At 36.1% G+C, this 19,151-nt stretch overlaps 1 protein-coding gene across 1 annotated transcript in view; it reads left to right on the top strand.

Moving 5' to 3' along the window:
• Window positions 1-18,496, top strand: part of SPATA17 (spermatogenesis associated 17) — an 88,182-nt gene extending 69,686 nt beyond the window's left edge. Inside the window, exon 10 of the mRNA XM_048299843.1 lies at window positions 15,916-18,496. Coding sequence (XP_048155800.1) covers window positions 15,916-15,996 — 81 coding nt within the window. The 3' untranslated portion in view covers window positions 15,997-18,496. The remainder of the gene's footprint in view (window positions 1-15,915) is intronic.
• Window positions 18,497-19,151: the final 655 nt, after the last annotated feature.

Consider the following 19,151-nt stretch of genomic DNA (forward strand, 5'->3'; position numbering starts at 1 on the left):
ATCATGGCCTTGCCTGGGCTAAGAAAAATAGCCCTTCTGATTCACCACCAACACAATTCTACTTTTGGTGGAGCAGTAGAAATAGGGCTGTGGTCAACCCTGCTGGCATTTTCACACTGTACTGTGTAGCCATTAGAGCAGGCAATAGTTGTTCCATCTATAAATTATATCACTTCCATCTTTGTCACCAGAGGCAGAGAATTACAGGCTCAGATTCAGCCAGTGTAGATAAAGGCACAATTAACAGCTTCAGTAGATTTTGTTGAGCAGTGATTGCCTTCAACTGCGATTGCACGAAGTTGCAGAAGTAGTTAATTAAATCATGACACATATAACAGATAAACACAAATATGAGTGTATATTTCAAGCCAGAGTTTATATAAAGAATGTTACATTATAAGTATAATGAAAAATATATAGTTTCATTGCTTTACACCAGGCATAAATTTGGCTCTTTGTCCAAGAACTGACAGATTTTCAATCTGGGTTAATAGAGAAAACAGATGCTGGAAAAAATTCTTGTAGAGAGGGAAAGTGATTTTTTCTGTTTGAAAATTAGTTTTATCTCTTGTAGGGCCACCACATACAACAGTCATGGCTAGTGGATGATGTCATTATGAGGCAGAATTTTTGATACACTATTTGTGCTTTCCCATCCCTTACTATACTGAAATTTACTTAAATTCCACCCCAACTCCATTTTTGTAACGTTCTAGTGATTTGACTTTAGAATAGGTATAATCTGTGTGAAGCTTTAATTTTTTTCGTGCTCAGACTGTGACTTCATTTTTGTTAAACAATTTGATTGTTTTCATTTTAATTAGGAAAAAAGATTATCCAAGAACATTTTTTAGTACAGTGTAATACTGGCTAATGAACGTGCATCTGAACTGTCAGCTTTATTACCTTTTAAAACTTTAAAGGCCATATTTACCAGTGTGCTTTGTGACAGAAGTTACTAATGTGCATGAGAAGAGCTAGCACATATTTTGAATATCAGATTCCTAGTTCCCCAATCCAAAGTCAGTGTGTTCTCGCAGGCAATGCAGAGCTTACACAATGTGGCAGCCAGAAGGGAATTATTAGACGAGCTGCAAGGGTTTGCTTGTTCCAGCACCGGTTTCCTCATGAGCCATGTCAGGGATAATAAGGGCTGTTGCCAAAGTGGGATGCAGTCCAGCGATCCCCGGCCAATGACGTGGCTCCTGTATGGTTATTACTGCTGGCATGACTTGATGTATCTACTCAGATGCTTCAAATGGACCCTTAGTTTGAGTTATCAACTATCTGCTTCCAACAAAGCACTGCTTTCTCTCACTTTTTTTGCTATCCTGAGTCCTGCATCAAACCAAATCATTTAAATCCAAGGATCTGCTCCTACAACAATACATCCTGTACTATTCACAAAAACTCTGTCTTTTGTACCCTGCAACACATATTTTCTGCTCTCAGAAGAACCAGTTGGAATCAGAATGCTGCTGCATCTTCACATGAAAATCAACCAGAGTGATTCCCTGCCTCCACACAGGGTGATTCCCACAGCAGCATTACTCTTCAGAGCTATGAGCTCCTTGAGCTCAGGTGTTTGGCTACCTGGTTAGACAGCACAGAAAAAGAGCAATGTTGCCCAATTTAATATCACAGAACAACTTAATAAGCAGGTGGTCTCTGAAACTGGGTAACAAAAAGTATCTTTAAGTCACTTTTGCAACTTCTACTTCTGATCTCTTTCTCTATTTTTCAGTAAATGTCATAATGTACTGTAGCGAAGGAAAGGTATTAAGGAAAGCAGGAGTGTGCCATGTCCAAAAAATGGGAACACCAAACATTACCTCTCATTCACAGGACTAGAATGAAATATCTCTTATTATAAGATGCACCCATTCAGTCTTCCAGGAAAGCAAATGACAATTCCAACTATTGACAATTTTTAATGATCTTTCCAGGTTCTTTATGACTGTGTCTTAATTACAGCAATACACTTTGTTATGAAGATCGCTTTCAGTGCTCCCACTGGAAAGGTTCTTGAGCTGTATATTGTTTCCTTTGAGAAATCCTTAAGATCACCACTGTTGAGTTGCCTTGGAAAAATGCTATGCTTGATATACGATTATTGAGGATTATTAAACATAAGTGAGATTTCAAATTATTTTCTTAGTTGTAGAAAGAGGGTAAACACCATGAAGCAAATTAAAAAACATGCAAAATGTATCCTTGGCTACTGTTTATCTAAGTGGAGAAAAGAATCTGTGGATAACTGGAAGGCTGAAAAAACTTTCTAGTGGAGGTTAGTGATGAGTTACAGGGTCTGATTTTGAAGGAATGCTAGAAAGTAATGTCTGAGAAGAGTCAAACTATTCAATTATTTGCATAAGAAGAAATACTGTCACCACTACTCAAATCAAATCCATTCTAGTGGTTATTTGTAAGGGTTTGTGGACAACTAGTTGAATATTTTATAAAACCTGATTTTCAGGTCTGTAATTTCTCAGCGGGAAAATGCAGTCCCTTGATGATGATCCAAGGCTTTGAAGAATAAATTGATTCGAAAGAGAAAATTAGATGGCACTTATTATACTGTCTAACTAGCAATCCTGTGTCATTTGTCTGCTGGATGATAAATGTCTTGCTTTGCCTATCTTCCTCATTTAATAACTTGCATCTTAGTGGTATAGAAGAAAACCTTGCTTTTTTAGAAAGAGTTAACTTTAACCAATATTTCTCTGAGGGAGATGTATATGTGTTTAAGCTTTCTAAATAATGCCCATTGTACACATTGCTTAAACATTTTAAAGCATCTTATTTAATCAGAAACACTTTCAAAATAGAGTATCTTGCCCAATTTCTTCAGTACATGCTTAGAGTACATTACAGTAACTTGTGGCACAGTTTTAAATTGGAAAAAAAAATCAGTTAATCTAGAAACAGTAGATACTGGAGTTACACCTAATTTATTTTGTTTATGTTAGTTTTAGGCATTGACTATTTTGATATGATTTTCTTTGTTGGAATTCAAAATCCATACACTAAACCAGGAAATCCCTGGCCTTGCCTAGTCAGTTTTGGATGGGCTATTCAGTATTCTTGGAATTAAGTAGAATTTTTTATATGTATGTCAAACATAATGTATTTCAACTCAATTCAATTTGCCACAATATTGAATTAAAAAGGCTATATTTCGAAGTCACTTGAAATTCTTTATGGAACTTATCTGCAAAAGCAAGCTACTTACTATTTGATAATACTCACCAAGACCTTGTTTGTGCTTGTTAAATAGAGTTGAAATCAAAGTAACCGAAAGCTTTTCACAATCCTCTGAGAATTACATGGGCCATACAACTGTTGAAACCTGCAGGTTTGAGAGCTGGTCCTGAGCCCTAGCATACTTGAGATGTATCCATGGAGTTAGGCTAATTGGCATCAGGTAAGGATCTGGCCCGTAATGAATATCAGCAATATGTAAATACATGCCATTCAGACAGAATGTTCTAGGAAAAATGGTGTTACCTATTTTCTCAGAAAAATAGACTTTTTTAATCTCGTCTTTAAATGTGCATTGCTGGTGAGTTTGCAAAATTGAGGTCTAAGATCAGAGACACATATTTTGATGACTTTCTTGCAACAGATACACTTAGAACTACAGACTTGTATCTTGAAATGATGTCTGAGATAGAGATTTTGTTACACTGACTCATTATGATTGTATAGTTTTATAATTTAAATGCTAATAATACCTATAGGTGTTCTGGAAGAATTTTAAGATATTATGCCAGGTATGAGCCCAAGTTGAAAGAAAGGCTGTAAGTTTGGGGGGTTTTTTGTTTGTTTTGATGCTCTCTCCAGAGAGCAAATGTACATTATTCTCAGAGCTTCATTGCAGAAAAATTAATTTCAGAGAAACTTACATTCCTTGAATAGGAAAAACCTCAGTAAAAGCTTTGTGCAGTTATGTTGGAGTGAATGAGACATGGAAAGTAGTACAGACTGCTTGTTGTCTTAATGGTTTGACATAAGTTTCTACTACTTCTTTCTTTAAAATTTATATTATGAATCAATTCTGAACTCATTTGACCCATTTTAAATCACGTTATGATATTCACTTTGGAATACAGTACACTGTTTATTCATTTAATGCAATGAAGAGCTGGTCTCAACATGCCCTTTACAAACTCAGGATAAAAGGATGTTCCACCATGATATACTATATTATTTCTTCTCTTACAGTTTTTGTTGATCTCAGCATAATACTTTAGAGAAACTGAAAGGCATATCCACATAAGGAGTGTTTTTATGAGTAGCTGTATTGCCATGTGTTAATGTTCTAGAATAAAAGGTATGGAATTATTCAGGACTAACCTTTGCACTTCAAATTCAGACTTCACTTCCATATAAATAACTTTACAAGCTTTGATGAGTTAATGTATAGTGGTAACCACACCTCAGGTAGAGGGGATAGGGTATAAAGACTGAAGCACACAGTACCATTTTCACAACTCTATTGGTTTTGTTTCTCATAACGAGACTATTTGAGAAGGAATTTACATTTTGACTGCAATAATAGGAACTAATAACATTCCTGGCTTGTAGCTTTGAGACATGTCAGGATTTCTCACCTGTAGTCATATGAAGGAATGGCAGCATATGTGGTAAGTGCTTATCATTGCCAACCAAACACCCTGCTCTTTTAAAGAATAACTTGTTAGGTATGAGAGTCTCAAACGCAGGGGGGGGGAAAGGAAAAAGAGAAACAATAAAACATTGCACATTAACAGACTTTGTACACTAATGCAAAGCTGCTTGATTGAGCAGTGTAGTGTCAACCATGTCTTTCTTCTAATGCTAAAAGTAATGCACATAGACAGAGTGACAATCAGAGTACAGCCTCCCATCAGCTGTAATTAATCTTTTAGTTAACAGAGACTAGAAAAGCTTCTCATCAGCCTCTTCTGAAGTCTGAGGCACCCTGTTTTTTGATGTTTGCATTCTGAGTAAAATTGTCCCCACCAGTTCTAACAAATTGAAACACCAGGCTAATTATGGCAGCTAATGAAGTGTGTGGAATGGTCACAGCTTGTCGTGAAACTGTTCCTTCAGCTCAGATTAGAGTTTCATCAATCACTTTTTTAAACTGATCCAGAATTGCTTCTGCCCAGTGCTTGGCATTTTTAATGCTGTTTCTGTAATTGGTTTTTTCCCCAAAGCTTAGGCTATTTTTTGAAATATTACATTCTCAGGACAGGACTTACAAACTCCAGTTTATAAAAAAACATTTCATTATTGCCTCTATCAGCTGATCAAGTGCTAGAAAGCTAATAAAAGAAGCAGAAATATAAAATTTGATATATTGTTTTTAATCCAGCTAAAGGTAGCAATAAAGCATATACACATATATGTATAGTAATCATTATTACTGTGGGCTGGATGTACACTGCAATCTCATGAGACATGGTTTGTGGGCTGGATGGTTTAAATCCCACTGAAAGACCTAAATGAAATGAATGACTTCGTCTTAGTTTATTTCCTAGTGGATTGTGGTCTTCCATATATCACTCAAAGAGTTTGACATGATTTGTAGTTTTTGCAGATGCCCAAGCCTTTGGCAAAAGGAAGAACAAAATGTGTTGCTATTTAAAGAATTTCCACACTTCAGTTCAAATCTGAAGTCCTCAGAGAAGTATGGGAAACTTTACAGTATAACTTGTATTGCTACTACACTGTCAATGAATAAATTAGCATATAAAACATTGTAAAAATTCCCAGTTCCTCTTCATTTATAAGATATAATCATACTCAGCTATACATTGAAAGTTCTGTATAGACATTAAAGGTGTAGATGTTAAAGTCTCAGGCTAAATTCTTTCCTCAATGTGGCCAACAGAGTGTTGAATTTAGTTCAGAAGTTGTCCAACTGAAAAATGAAATAAACTTTTGCTTATGGACTACCATAGAATATTGCAGCCCAAGTTGTTGCATTTAGTATATACATAACATGTATTCATATCAGAACCAATGCAGCATGGCTTTAGTTTTTGAATTAGTCAGCAATCTATTTTTAAAATTTGTGCTAGTACATGTATTCCATATAATTTTTCTGAACAGTGTTGAATCTGAAACAATGTTTGGCTATAAATACCAGCTGTTCTTTTCCCCAAAGCTTCTAATCAGCAGGTTTGTCAGAACTGACTTTGTGCCAATGCCAAAACAAATCTGTGGCACCTGAGTGAGTAATCACTGTAGCTGAAGCTATTCCTGAACTGTATCGAAGAACTGGCAGACTTACACAGAAGAAAAAGTGCCATTGAAAACATGACATATAAAGAAGATATGTTATCATGTATGCGTAAAGACAGAAAAAATAGCAATAGGTATTAGTCTAAAAGCTTTTGTTCCTTTTTTATTGATAATTGAGAACACTTGTAAACACTGAATGGGAGATGAGTAGTTTCTCTAGTGTTAGCCCCATCTGCAAAGTAAGCTGCCTGCAAAATTAGAAAATATTCCTGTTTGATCATTTTTGTCTCTTCTGAAGGTAGCATATATTTCTGGCAGAGGAAAGCTGGTTTTCTCTTTAGCTTTCATCAGTGCCAGGGCACATTGCTGACTCATGTTTAGCCAGCTGCCCACAAGGACCACCAGGTCCTCCTCTGCAGAGCTGCTGCCCAGCCCGTCAGTCTCCAGCCTGCTTTGCTTCTGGGGCAAATCTTTGCCATTCCTCCAGCCTGTCTGCATCACTCTGAGTGATAGCCCCTGAGTGTCTCCATGGTACCCATTACTTTGGTGTTCTCCAGGAACCTGAGCAGAGTGCCTTCCATCTCCACCTCCAGGTCTCTAAGGAAGATATTAAGATAGGCCCCAAGACAGCCCGTGAGGAAATATGTTGGTACCCAGGTTCCAGTTAGACGAGAAGCCATTCATTGCTACCTTTTGAACCTGAGACTCCAGGCAGCTATTACATCTATTAGTCTGCACATCTAGACTATAATTTACCAACTTGGTTGAAAGGATTCTCTGGGAGATTGTGTTGAAAGCCTTGTTAAAGCTCAGCCAGACAGCAGCATCCACAGTTCTCCTTTGATCTATGTATCTAGTCATTTCATCACAAAAAGCAACCAGGTTAGAAAGTGTCATCCAGAACCATGTGAAACCAGATGATATCTAACTGGAGTACTGGTTTTGCTGCATATCAGAAGCCAAATAAGATAAAAAATATTTTCACTTGAGGATTTAAACTCCGATTTTTTCCTCCTTGACTCCTGGTGGCAAGATTTTGGCAACTTAGAGAGACTTGCAACTTGATCTTGGCAGGTTAAACATTTTCTGGCTTTAGTCTTGCAGGTTAAAAGTGGTTCTGAGCTTGTCTTGGCAGTGAGCACTTGGCACTGGCTTATTTTCAGCTGGAAAGAGAATGTGGTAGTTGAACAGATTAGACAATGAAGGGGCAGCTTACAAATGGCATAAGTCAGGATGTTTATCCCTAAGTGCAGTAGTTTCTCATGCAAGTCCTGTTGCTAGCAGAGTGTGTGTGATGGGCGGGACAAGAAGTTGGTTTAAAAATACAAGCACTGTGGTAAAAATATGTCCTTTATTTTTTTCATCAGATGCTTTTTAAGTCTGTGTTTTTCTGTACACAGGAATGCAGTGTTAGGCATAGTTCCACCTCAGATTTAATAACTTCTTTAAAGGGTTGTATATTTCTCATTAGAGTGTTTTCATTCTTGACAATGTTATTTATACATCTTAAATAGATTAAGATGAACTCCTACTCCCCTCTTCAAAAATATTTGGTTAAAATACACTCTAAGAGGTAGGCATTTGCATGACAATAGCAAATAAACATCTCTTGGGATTCTGAATACTTACTGAACTATTTCAACTGCACATTTGTTTTTTAGCCCAGATTCAGTAAAGTTCAAGGGTATCCAAGTATGAAATAGCTTGCGGAGAAATTCACATTGGTTTCTTAATTTAATTTACTTGTAAAAAAAAGGCTACATAGTTGAAAAAATAGAGTATTATCTTTGGCAATTTTGGTTCATATACAGACATTCAGAATAGAATTTGGGTGATGTTTCATAACATTGCCTAAAGTATGGTACAGCATGCACTGTAACTTTGTGTGGCAAACTATACTTGTAATACTGATACCAACTCTGAACAGGTCTAAAAGTACCTGAAAAGTGTCTACATCAGGGTGACTTTTTCTTCTTCAGTAGATGAGCTTTACACACATAAAGAAATTAATTAACTGAACAGTTATTTATAAGGGAGAATGTATTTCTTCCTAAAGCATTGCAAAGCTAGTCCATGTTTGAGAGGAAGGACCAGACAGTGCCTGGCTTGCAGATCATTAATAAATGGAATAAATGAATGTAGAGGTTACAGCTGGGAATTCCACCCTTCCTTCCCCTTGGGCAACAACAATGACTGCAGGGTACTAAGTAAATGTAACAAATGCAAATTTGGACCACAAATCTTCATTGCTGGTTATATTACACATGACAAAAAGGATAGCCTAGTTTCAGATCCCAAGTTAATTTTACAGAGGCAACACTTACAGGAAAAAGTAATTTACTGGACCAAATCCTTGCCCTTTTTTTTCCCTTTGTCCTTCCTTGCACAAAACTTCCATCAAAGCCCAGAGATAATTTGCCTTTGCTTGTGAGAAAGGACAGTAAGGGTTGACACATTTGTAATCCTTAATGAACACAGCAATCACAGAATATCTTACTAGTTTAGGAATAGTTGTGCTTTCCTTGTACAATGGCTCAAACTATTGCATTCTGAAGAGCAACATTATTTTCTGTCATGTCATAGCTTCATTTGTGCAGCTATGAAACGGGATACACTTTTGTTCCTTTGTCCAAACTGCTACTAACCATGCAGGAGCTAAAATAGGCTCTTTTCAAGCCTAGAACACATCCTCTCCTACCTTGCACAGGTGATGACAAGCGGTTTTAGAACTTGATTTTTGTCAGTTGTCTCCAACTATCTCCAAAACACAAATTAGCACAATTTAGCTGCTGAGCTATGAAAGGAAACTTCAGTGAGCACAGATTAGTAGCAGAACACTTCTCCAAATACTACAGAAAGGGAGGAATGGAGTTATAATTTCCATGTTAGGCTGTCCCAGGGGAGCACACATCGCTGTGCTGCTCATACTTGACACATCACACAGAAAATATCTAAAACTATGTGATTATCAAGTCAGTGCTTTTTCAAACTCATAAGCCATCATTAGAAATCTTTCGTAACTTCTAGCAAGCTCTGTTTGAGTTTGGTTTCCTCATTTTTAATTCATAAAAGATAAAACATGTAAGAGTCAGTGATAGCTATAAATATCCATGAAAAATTAAGTGTAAAAATAATGAAATGTTTGTTACATAAATTAAGTAACAATTAATGTTTTCTCTTTCTGTTTGGAAGATAGGATATTAAAATAGTGTTGTTAAATTTCCTACTGTGAACATAATTTCCTGATTCTTTTCTACAACACATTATCATAATGTCAATAAAAGACTAAAACTAACAAATAGAAAGAAACTTGCCTGATGTATGCGTAACACAGAAGGTTATAAAGTTGTCTTTTATGATGGCTGTACAATATAATTTTATTTTAAGATCTAATAGCAAGTTGATTCAAAGGGTAAGACTTACAAAGTCATTAAAGCAAGTAGAAAATTGCCTTCTACCATAGTCACCCAGTCTTTTTAAATCAAAGAGTTTTATTGTTGGTGGTGATGTTTGCATTTGCAGGAGGTAATTGGGGAATGAGTTAGACATCACACTCAGAGTCCTCAAGCTTGTCAACAAGAACCATAAAATTCACTTGAAAAAAAGAAAAGTCAGTTTAGAAGGCAAATTGCAGAGAATAGAGGGAAACAGAATCATAATGTTTTGACCTCTGCTGTGTCTATCCACAATATGGAGAAGCTACTAAAATATCCTGTGCTTCCATGAAAACTTTATTGCTCCTACCAGAAAGAACAAAATGTAGAGGTTTTCAAATGGGTAGCAGTAGTAGACAGTTGAAGGAGGAGGTACATGTTGGTTCCTTCTCCTCCTCTGCATTGTGCTGGTCAGCTGAATAGAGAAAGGTGCAATTCTACCCCCTTCATCACAGCAGTGGTCCCTTGTCAGCTGTGGGGCAGGGAACTCTGATTAAGCATGCTTTTCCCTGGAAGTCAATACTTCTGTGCTGACACAATGAGATCCAGTCCCTGAGGCATGATCCAGGCTTTTGTTATTATCTCTTATGGGCTGGTTGACCCAATTGGTTTACACATTAGCTTTTCAATTTTATAGCCTTAAGTCATGGAAGACCTCTTCCTAGGTTTTGGTTTTTTTCTCCACAGCAGAAAGTAAAATTGGCAGTCTGTGCCCACCAGCCACAAAAACAGAGTTATGCCAAACAACTGTGTCCTGAACTTTATGGCTAATTAGCTGTTGAAGCTGTGCCCAAGAAATAGGTTCTGTTGCCCATGGGAAGAAGTGTGAAGCCACTATTAATGTCCCAGCTCATATCTCTTAGTAAGTCTTATGAGCAGTGCTGCTTAAAGAGACTAAATGTACAAAAGGGAATTAAAAATTATAGTACCCCTTTCACTGACTGAAATATTGTAAACTTGTTACACTGGGGCCAGGATTGGTGTCAATGTACTTTGCGTGAAAAGTGCAATAGAAGCATTAGTATTTGACAGCCCTGGTTGAAATAAGTGAAATTAATGGAGCTCTTTTCATATACGACAAGGCCATGGCACCCCTTTCATGCTGCTTACAGACAGAGAAAAGTCAATACTTTTTTATTACTTGATGCTGACCTACATTTTGCACTACAAGTGCCAGGCCCACTAATTGGTTTCAGTTGTGAGAAAAGTTTTCCCCAAAGAAACACTGGAGCAGATAAATCAATCTTTTTTAGGGTAGCTTAGTGGGTTTTGAGCACTTGAAATGACATTTGTGTTGTATTGACAGAATGGGTTGTTACACTCATTTTGTCATGTCAGAAGGCCCTGTACTAGTTGGAAGTATTGTTAACCAGTATTGATAAATTTGCTGAGAATAAAAGTTAGCTGGATCAACATTTTACTTGTCTAAAAGCTTGCTGTTTCTGGTTTGCTTCCTTGTTAGAGACTTCTGTGGCTATTAAAAGGTCAGGAGGCTTACTATGACAGCTCAATTTAAGACTCTAATTTCACTATTACAAGCATTAGGATCATAGGAAACACTTAAATATGACCACTTAGTGTTAAACAGGTGAGGTTGTGGAGTATAGCTCTACAGTGACACTTGGCAGTACTGCCTGGTTTCCAAAGGAGTTGTGCATGTGGGATGTTTCCTGGCTTTGTGGGAAAGCTAGATTGCTCAGTGGCTTACCCTACACTAAGAACGTACCTGCTGCAGGGACATATGTGCAGAATTTCCCACTGCATCCTCTAAAGTCTTGGTGTCCACCTGTGGGGTATTGGTTTCAGAGTATTGTTTCCTGGTTTTACTACTCAGTAGCATGAAGATAGAATTATGATTCCAGCAGCTGTGCTCATTTTTCAGTTATTTCTTCTGCCATTAATTCTTAACAGAATTTATGTTTAGAATGGGTGTTTTATATAGAGAAGAACAGAAGAGACCTAATTCACTACAGGAGCAACAGATACAATTCCAGCACTACAAAAGAATTTTTCTGAGGTCCAAACTTTTCATGGATTGTTGACCTTTCTCACAGCACATGGTGCCATGGTTGCCATAATGCATTTATACATTGTCTTTAGTATTTTTAGATAGACTCAGAAAAGGACTCTGAATATCTGCTCTGAATATCTGCTATTGATGGAATGCTTTACATTACAGAGAATATTTTTCATTATACAATCTATATTTGACACTTCTGCACATGTTGCTTCTACTCACCTATGAAGGAAATCTATATTCGCACAACCTAACACATCTTTAACCTCCATTTATGCAACCAAATCCCTGCTTATTCAGCAAACCCAAATTTTGTCATTACAGAGAAAGAAAAGACTATGCTATACTATAAATCAGATAATGTGAGTTTATTGTATGCTTATTGTTCCAAGTTTATCACATGCATAACAGCTTCATAATTATTATGGACTTCAGAGATTTGATATATGAAATTACCTGAAGTGTGTGTGCAGAAGCTGAGGATAAATGGTAATAATAGTGCTCTCTGCCTTACAATCTGTGAGTAGATATGCTACTGCTGTTTGTCTATTCTTGCTTTGGTCTGAGGCAGCTGACTTTCTACTTCATTACATTTCCAAGAAGATACTCAATTGTAATTCCTATCTCATTTTGAACTACATTTTTATATTACAGGATATTGTAGAGTACTCTCAAAATTGCTTGGAGAGAAACACTGTTAGTACAAATTTGTTTCTAGAATATCACAGAAGGCATTTTCAAAGGCCTCCAAACCAATATGAAGGTCTACAAGGTCTTGTTCATTTGCCAGCGTTTGTACGTGATCTGTATTTATGTAAGTCTGCATAGTCAGATGAAAAATGTCTTAGGAATTTGCTTTAATAACATTCCAAATATAGACTATGTAACCATTTGGCAAGTCTCATTATGACATCAGAGTGCTGATTGAGACAAATCTTTGGTGGCTTTATGCCACCTTTTTTGACTCCATTGTTTCGAGCTGATGAGCTCACAAGCTCAAGTAGTCAAATGTATTGAAAGGGTCCATAGGTTTTGTTAAGCTCTGTCAGTTGAACTTGAGTCACTTAAAATTTACAAGAGTGAAAGGAGTCAAAGCTGGACAAGTTTAAAAAGGAAGCATTACAAACAACTTTGTTTGGGAATTTAAAAGTAGGTTGCAGTACTGAGAATTACAGGTCTCCGATGCTGAGAATTATATGACATGATTTAAGAATGCATTGTGGAAAAATTCCGTAAAGCTCAGCTCCGTGCTCCCGTGATCCTGAGAGTGCAAAACTATAGGGTCAAGCTCACCAATATGTGTGAATTCATACTGGTAAGCCTATTCATTCCAGCTACCAACAGTGAGGAACTGATGGTGAAACTAATTTTGAAGAAGCCAGTTTTTCTCCACTCACAACCTATGTTCTTCAAAAGGATTATTTACATAACTTCATAACTTCTATGCCATGTAGCAAATAGCTTAAATTCAATATGATTCCTATCAGAATCAATGAGCAGTGCATTGCTGGGCTTCCCTGCATGTTTTGAGTTGTCGTTTCACCATCACATTAGATGGACGTGAGAACCTGGCTTCCAATTCCTTTCCCTTTATGCTGCTACAATGGTACAGTAACACAGACTCTCTTCAGTTCTGTGAGGTAGATCTTGCAAGGCCAGGTGGTGTTTTCAGGCCTTACTTTATCTCTCTGTCGAAATCTGGTTAAAATCTTTATCTTCAAATACAGAAACAACAGAAACAAGATCTTTTTCCTAAAAACATATTTATATTTTATATTAATTCTAGCATAACATTTATCTAGTATACATTCTTAACTTCTTTGATTAATGTAACTCTAAAGTCAGCATGCTTTTATTTATCCATCAGACTCTGTAATGTTTCCTAAATGTGGTCAAACATAACTGCTGTCGTCATAATCAAAGCCAGTTGTTTAAATGCTCAGTTGTGAGCATCTAGTGGAATAGTTTTAAATAACAAGATAAACAGTACAGCTGCCAAACCAAAGTAATCTTACACTGCGGGGGCGTGTGGCACAGAAAATTTCCTCTTTGTCATTTTGATTTGAGTTTGAAGCTGGACCTGGGCTTAGTTCCAGCTCAAAAACACTGTTCACTTCAAAGGCTCCTAAATCGTCCCAAGGAGGTAATTTTGGCAGCCAATTGTTTTTGTTTGGCCAGGAATCCTAATAGCAAAAGCCGTCTGCTCCAGCAAATGAAGATCTCTATAATGCTCAGCCTTCCCATTCCTGATTTTATCCTGATATGGGGGGTGCACAGGTTTCACTGGTTTCCCTGTCTCACCCAACATTCACCACTTGTTAAACTGTTCACGATTTGTTAAGCTCTACGTAACTGTCCTGCGCGTTAATTAATAAGAGACTTCCTATGTTAAAAATAATGGATATCGTGTTCTGCTCTGAATTACTGCTTAATCCTAAATTATTGCCGGATTATCTGCTTGCTTTCTCAGCAACTAAAGCTGGTTTGTTGATTTTTCCATTCCCATGAACAGAATTAGTCTGGTTAATTTACTGAATTAAATATAACTAGCTTCACTTTAGAAGAAAACCATTTGCAGTTGTGTTGGAGATACTATAATATTTATTATAATAATTATATGGACAACTTTTCCTGCAGTAAGAAGGTGCTTGTGATGCTGAACAGACACTGAAAATTAGAATATTGTGCCATGCTTAAAGTTTAATATGAAAATAAGCAAGTAGGCTGTTTCTGTTGAATAAGAAATTGGCCAGTCAAAGGCATAGAGAAAGATTAAAAAGTAAATCTTGTGAATCATTTAAGAATGGAATAGTACTCACTTTCACACCACACACAGATTATTTAATTTTGAGTGTATATCTGCCTTGCTATTTTAAGATTTATGCACCAGAATTTTGGAGGAATCATAGTTAACAAATTTAATTATGAGATGTAAGAAATGATATGGTTCCATTTTGGCAACGTGCAATGCAGATGAAATGCAGGTGGGACCAGTCAGTGTTTGCATGATGTTTACTAGAATTCAGAGGTGCTCTGTTTGTAGAGATGCAGCTGAACTGTTGTTTGTGAAGCAGCTAAATCCAAATTGTCCAGGGAGTGATAATTCTGTTTCATGTCATTAAAAAAAAAAAAAAAAAAAAATTTATTCTCTTTTTAAGAGAAAATGAAGCCTTTCAAATTGGGAAATGAGTTGAAAAGATAAAACTTCACTTTCATTCACTCATGGCCTCAGACATCCCATGAAGATGTTTCAATTTCATCCACTTCTGCAGAGCTACTTGTTGTCAATAGAAAACAGTACAAAGTATTCAGAGAGAATTCTTAAAAATGAACCATCAAATCCTAAAAAGCTGAGAGTTAATCTGTGGCATGTTACTTTCTAAAAGTAAAAATCATTTTAATGTAAACCAAGTGTTTTCTATTGTTATACTATCCTCAGTATTTCAGGTTCAGAGAAAATAATTTTATTAGGACTGTAATACCTTGATCCTAAATACCATGGACTTGCTAATAATTTACCAGGAGTATTTATTAGTAAGTAGACAAATAAAATATAGTTTACAACACTTAGTTTGTTTTACTTTCTCGTTTGTTGGCTGAATTGACATTGTACTCTTAAGGCATAGTTTCATTTGTGTTTCCCTTATTCAATTTAGATTTTTAAGCATTTGCATTTAAAAAATTAAATGTAATAAGTAAGAACTTTTCCTGGGAAAAACACATGTTCAGGGATCACCCTGCTTCTCCTAATCAATTTGTTGCCACTGATATTTACGTAATATATATTAATTTTTTTTTACCATTTCTTATGGAGCTGGTTTAGTATCCATATTTCAAAGTTAAGCAAGGTAGAAAAGTTAAAATATAGCAGGGCTGTTGTGCTTTCCTTAACCTGCCTGGTTTCCAGGGAGGAGAATAAACTTTTGTTTACCATGATTTGCCAAAGGCTCTAAAATCTAGTTTCTAGAGCAGGAAATTTCTGCAGTTCTTATAGTGGCTGAGAGTTTAAAATACATATTTTCTTGCAATTAAAACAATGCTTGTGCTCCTCTTCAAGGTAATATTCATATAATGTAAAAATGTATATTTAATATTCACTGTTTTGCATAATTTACATTCTATCTTACATAATGAAATGTAACTAGAAGACAATATTTAGAACTCTGAAATACCTTAAAAAAAAGGCAAACTCATTTAAGCCTAACATCATTTTTTTGTCTCTCTTCTCTCTAGGACTTTGAAACACTGTTTTCATCGATTGCTCTCTTTGAAAAGTTTGGAAAAACTTACTCCAGCACTGGGCAAATAGCATAGTTGTCCTGGAAACTACAAACTATAAGACACATAAAAAGTAGTCAATAAATGTATTTCAGCAAATATACAGCAGCATGTTGACTGAATGTCCCATAAAATACACCTTTTGTGATTTGTACTGTGTCTGAAGTAATGTTAAGTGATTTTGCTTGATATTTAGGCAATATGGCTTCCAAGATTTATCAAAAATATTTATTTTTTAAAAAAATTTATCTTAAGAAAATTATTTCTGCTATATTTTATTTAGTATTAACAACTTAGGATACAAAACCAGAGTCATCAAATAAAATACTCGGAATCACATTTCTTTATTACACATTTGTAAGTGAGGTTAACTCTAAAAAAGAAAAAAAGTTTAGAAATTTATATCTCTTTTTTTTCTCACAACTATAAACATATCTGGTTCATCAGGGTTGTTCATCATCTTCAGTCTTGTTGGGTATCCTTAACCAATCTGTGACTTCAGAAGTGCAGGATAGGCATCTACATGGAAGATAAAATACTATTTAAAATCCTGTTAGCATTTCTGTGGGTGAAAGAATTTCAGTCTTGAAAAAAAAAAGAGTTCTGAAAACATATATACCTTATTACTGGATCAGTTTTTCTATTTCCACTTAATTTCCTTTATCACTACCTGTGCATTTACTCCTAGTCCCGTATGCTGTGAGTACATAATCGTGTGATGCTTGGTCAGAAGAACACATTTGATGACACAAAACTGATACTTGTTTCCTCTGTCCATTAGCAAGCAGTCCTGCAAAATATTGAGTATCGTCAGAGCCCGTCCACTTCAAAAGGCTCAAGGAATTCAGCATCATGGGAAGATCTCAGCATATCTAAAGATCAAACTATAAGCTGATTCTTAAAATCATGTGAGTGAATTTTTACAGGAGTTTTATGCTGAGTTTTCTATGATACCATATTTGCTTTTCATTTCATTTGACTATATTTGAATCAAATATATCTGTTTATCTGTTATTTAGTGGTAGGCTTTTTATTACTAGTTTTTTTCATTTGATTCTTCTGGCCCCTATAAATGTGAAGAAAACCTCAATGTCTGCTTGTATCAATACTTTCTGAACCTGGTCTAGTGGAAAGTGTGCCTGCTCATGGCGTGGAGGTTGGAACTGGATGATCTTTAAGGTCCCTTGCAACCTCAGCCATCCTATGATTCTATAAACTAGGAGTCACAAATTTCCCTTCTCTAGGTTTTTGCCTGCCAGGCTATCTGAAAAAGTTTTACTGCTACCACACACCATAGTAAAAGCCCTTCCAACTCCATTCCAGCAGGTTGCAACAGCAGACACTGGGCTTTACTGGTATTACTTTATGGAGTTTGTTGTTTTGAAGCTTTAAAAAGTTTATTTGTATTAAGAAAAATTAAGTCTGGAAAGTGGGAAGCAGCCACCCCAGCTGCTGAGTTTCCCAGATAAGATTTAATCTGATCCAATGTATCAGAGTGCTTTAGTTGTTCCTGGAAGGGATTGAACATGAGACACTTGTGCAAAACTGTTGATGAATAAAGATGGCACAGTAATTTTTATATGTGAGAGCTATCTATTTGATTGCTCCAGCTTTAAGGTAGTTCATTACAGTAATTCACCCTGTGTTGCCTCTTTAACTTCCTACCACAGTTTCCCATCAGTCCGATTAGAAATGGCAATGCCTTTATCAGATTAATCTTTCTCTTTCTTCCTTTCAGTATCTCTGACCCCAGGACACAGCAAAGCCTCCCACTCAGACCGTACTGTAGGGTGGTAGTGCTCATAGCTGAGGGTCCAGAGCGCAGAAGGAGGTTACACACTTCCAGTGGGAATTGTTTGATACACAGACACCTTTCCTCCTCTTACCAAAAAAATACCAAAGCTTTTCTGTTTCTGTGTAGATAACCAGAAACATTCTTACATAAAAACCAGGTCTGTTTACTTTATTAGATAAATAAGCATCCACAAAACTAATAAAGTAGCAAACGTATTACCTGTGAGGTTTGGATTTTGGGCATCTTTTGCAAATTGTATTTCACAGGGAACCCAATTTTCTTTATCTGGAGTTCAAACAGAATTTATGTCATTCATGAGCACATAGCATCCAAACTATTTTGTGTGGCCACAGTATAATCCCGGAATCCTTTTATTTCTCATTAAGTATATCCATCACTTTCTCATTTACATTTAGACAAACTATTTAATAATTATTCTAGAGGGGCCATTTTGTTTTGCTGTCTTGCTTAAATCAAAATGTTTTACAGTTTTAACTAAAGCCAGTTAAAGCTAAAATTTTGATATTTCTATTCACTGCAGTAATATAATGAACAAGATAGGAAGAATTTTGATGATGTCCTTATGTAACCAACTGTCTATCAGTATAAATACTGATAGTGTAAGTGGTTTTACTTTACTCCTGTATAACTTTCTTACTGATATAGTTTCCCCTTCTGTTTTAATTATCAAATTGCTTTTTCGAGTATATTTGAATAATGTTTTTTTTAACATTTTGTATACTCTGGGTTTTCCTTATTAATAAAATTGTTGGTTTATAACATGCTATGTACTTCAGAGAAGACATTTCTTTCTTATAGGAGATGTTAAAATCTATTCTCACAGTACAAAATCTTAACACACAGAATGGCACCAGAAAATGAGCTGAAAATTTGTAAGGAACTCCTGGACCTTGATGACCCTGCAAGACTTGTAGCCTCTTAGAAATGTAGTTTACTATGACATTTAGCAAAACTCTCACAGCAGTACCTGAAAATCAAGAAGAATCACTGTGATGGTAGGGAATTTGACAAATATCAGTCTTCAGAAAAAGAGGAATGTATTGAATGTATTTCAGTTAATTGTAGTTTAACAAATGTGAATAGTAAAACATCCATAGCCAAACTACAGCAAAGGACCGGATTGCTGCTCTCTGCAATAACAAAATAGGGCCTTCAGCATGCAGCAAGACAAGAATGGCCCTTGCTTTTCAGCAGAAGAAAAGTAGTTTTTGTAATTTGAACTGCTTTAGTTTACATGTGCAGAGGAAAAAAAATACTGTTTAGATTTTTCCTGCTGCATGTCTGCAGAGGCTTAACAACACCTTTAGAAAACAGCACATACTGGGAAGAACCCATCCTCCCAGTGCACTACCAGAGCATCTCATGGTGTGTCACT

This window comes from Corvus hawaiiensis, chromosome 3, assembly GCF_020740725.1.
Source record: "Corvus hawaiiensis isolate bCorHaw1 chromosome 3, bCorHaw1.pri.cur, whole genome shotgun sequence".
NCBI lineage: Eukaryota > Metazoa > Chordata > Aves > Passeriformes > Corvidae > Corvus > Corvus hawaiiensis.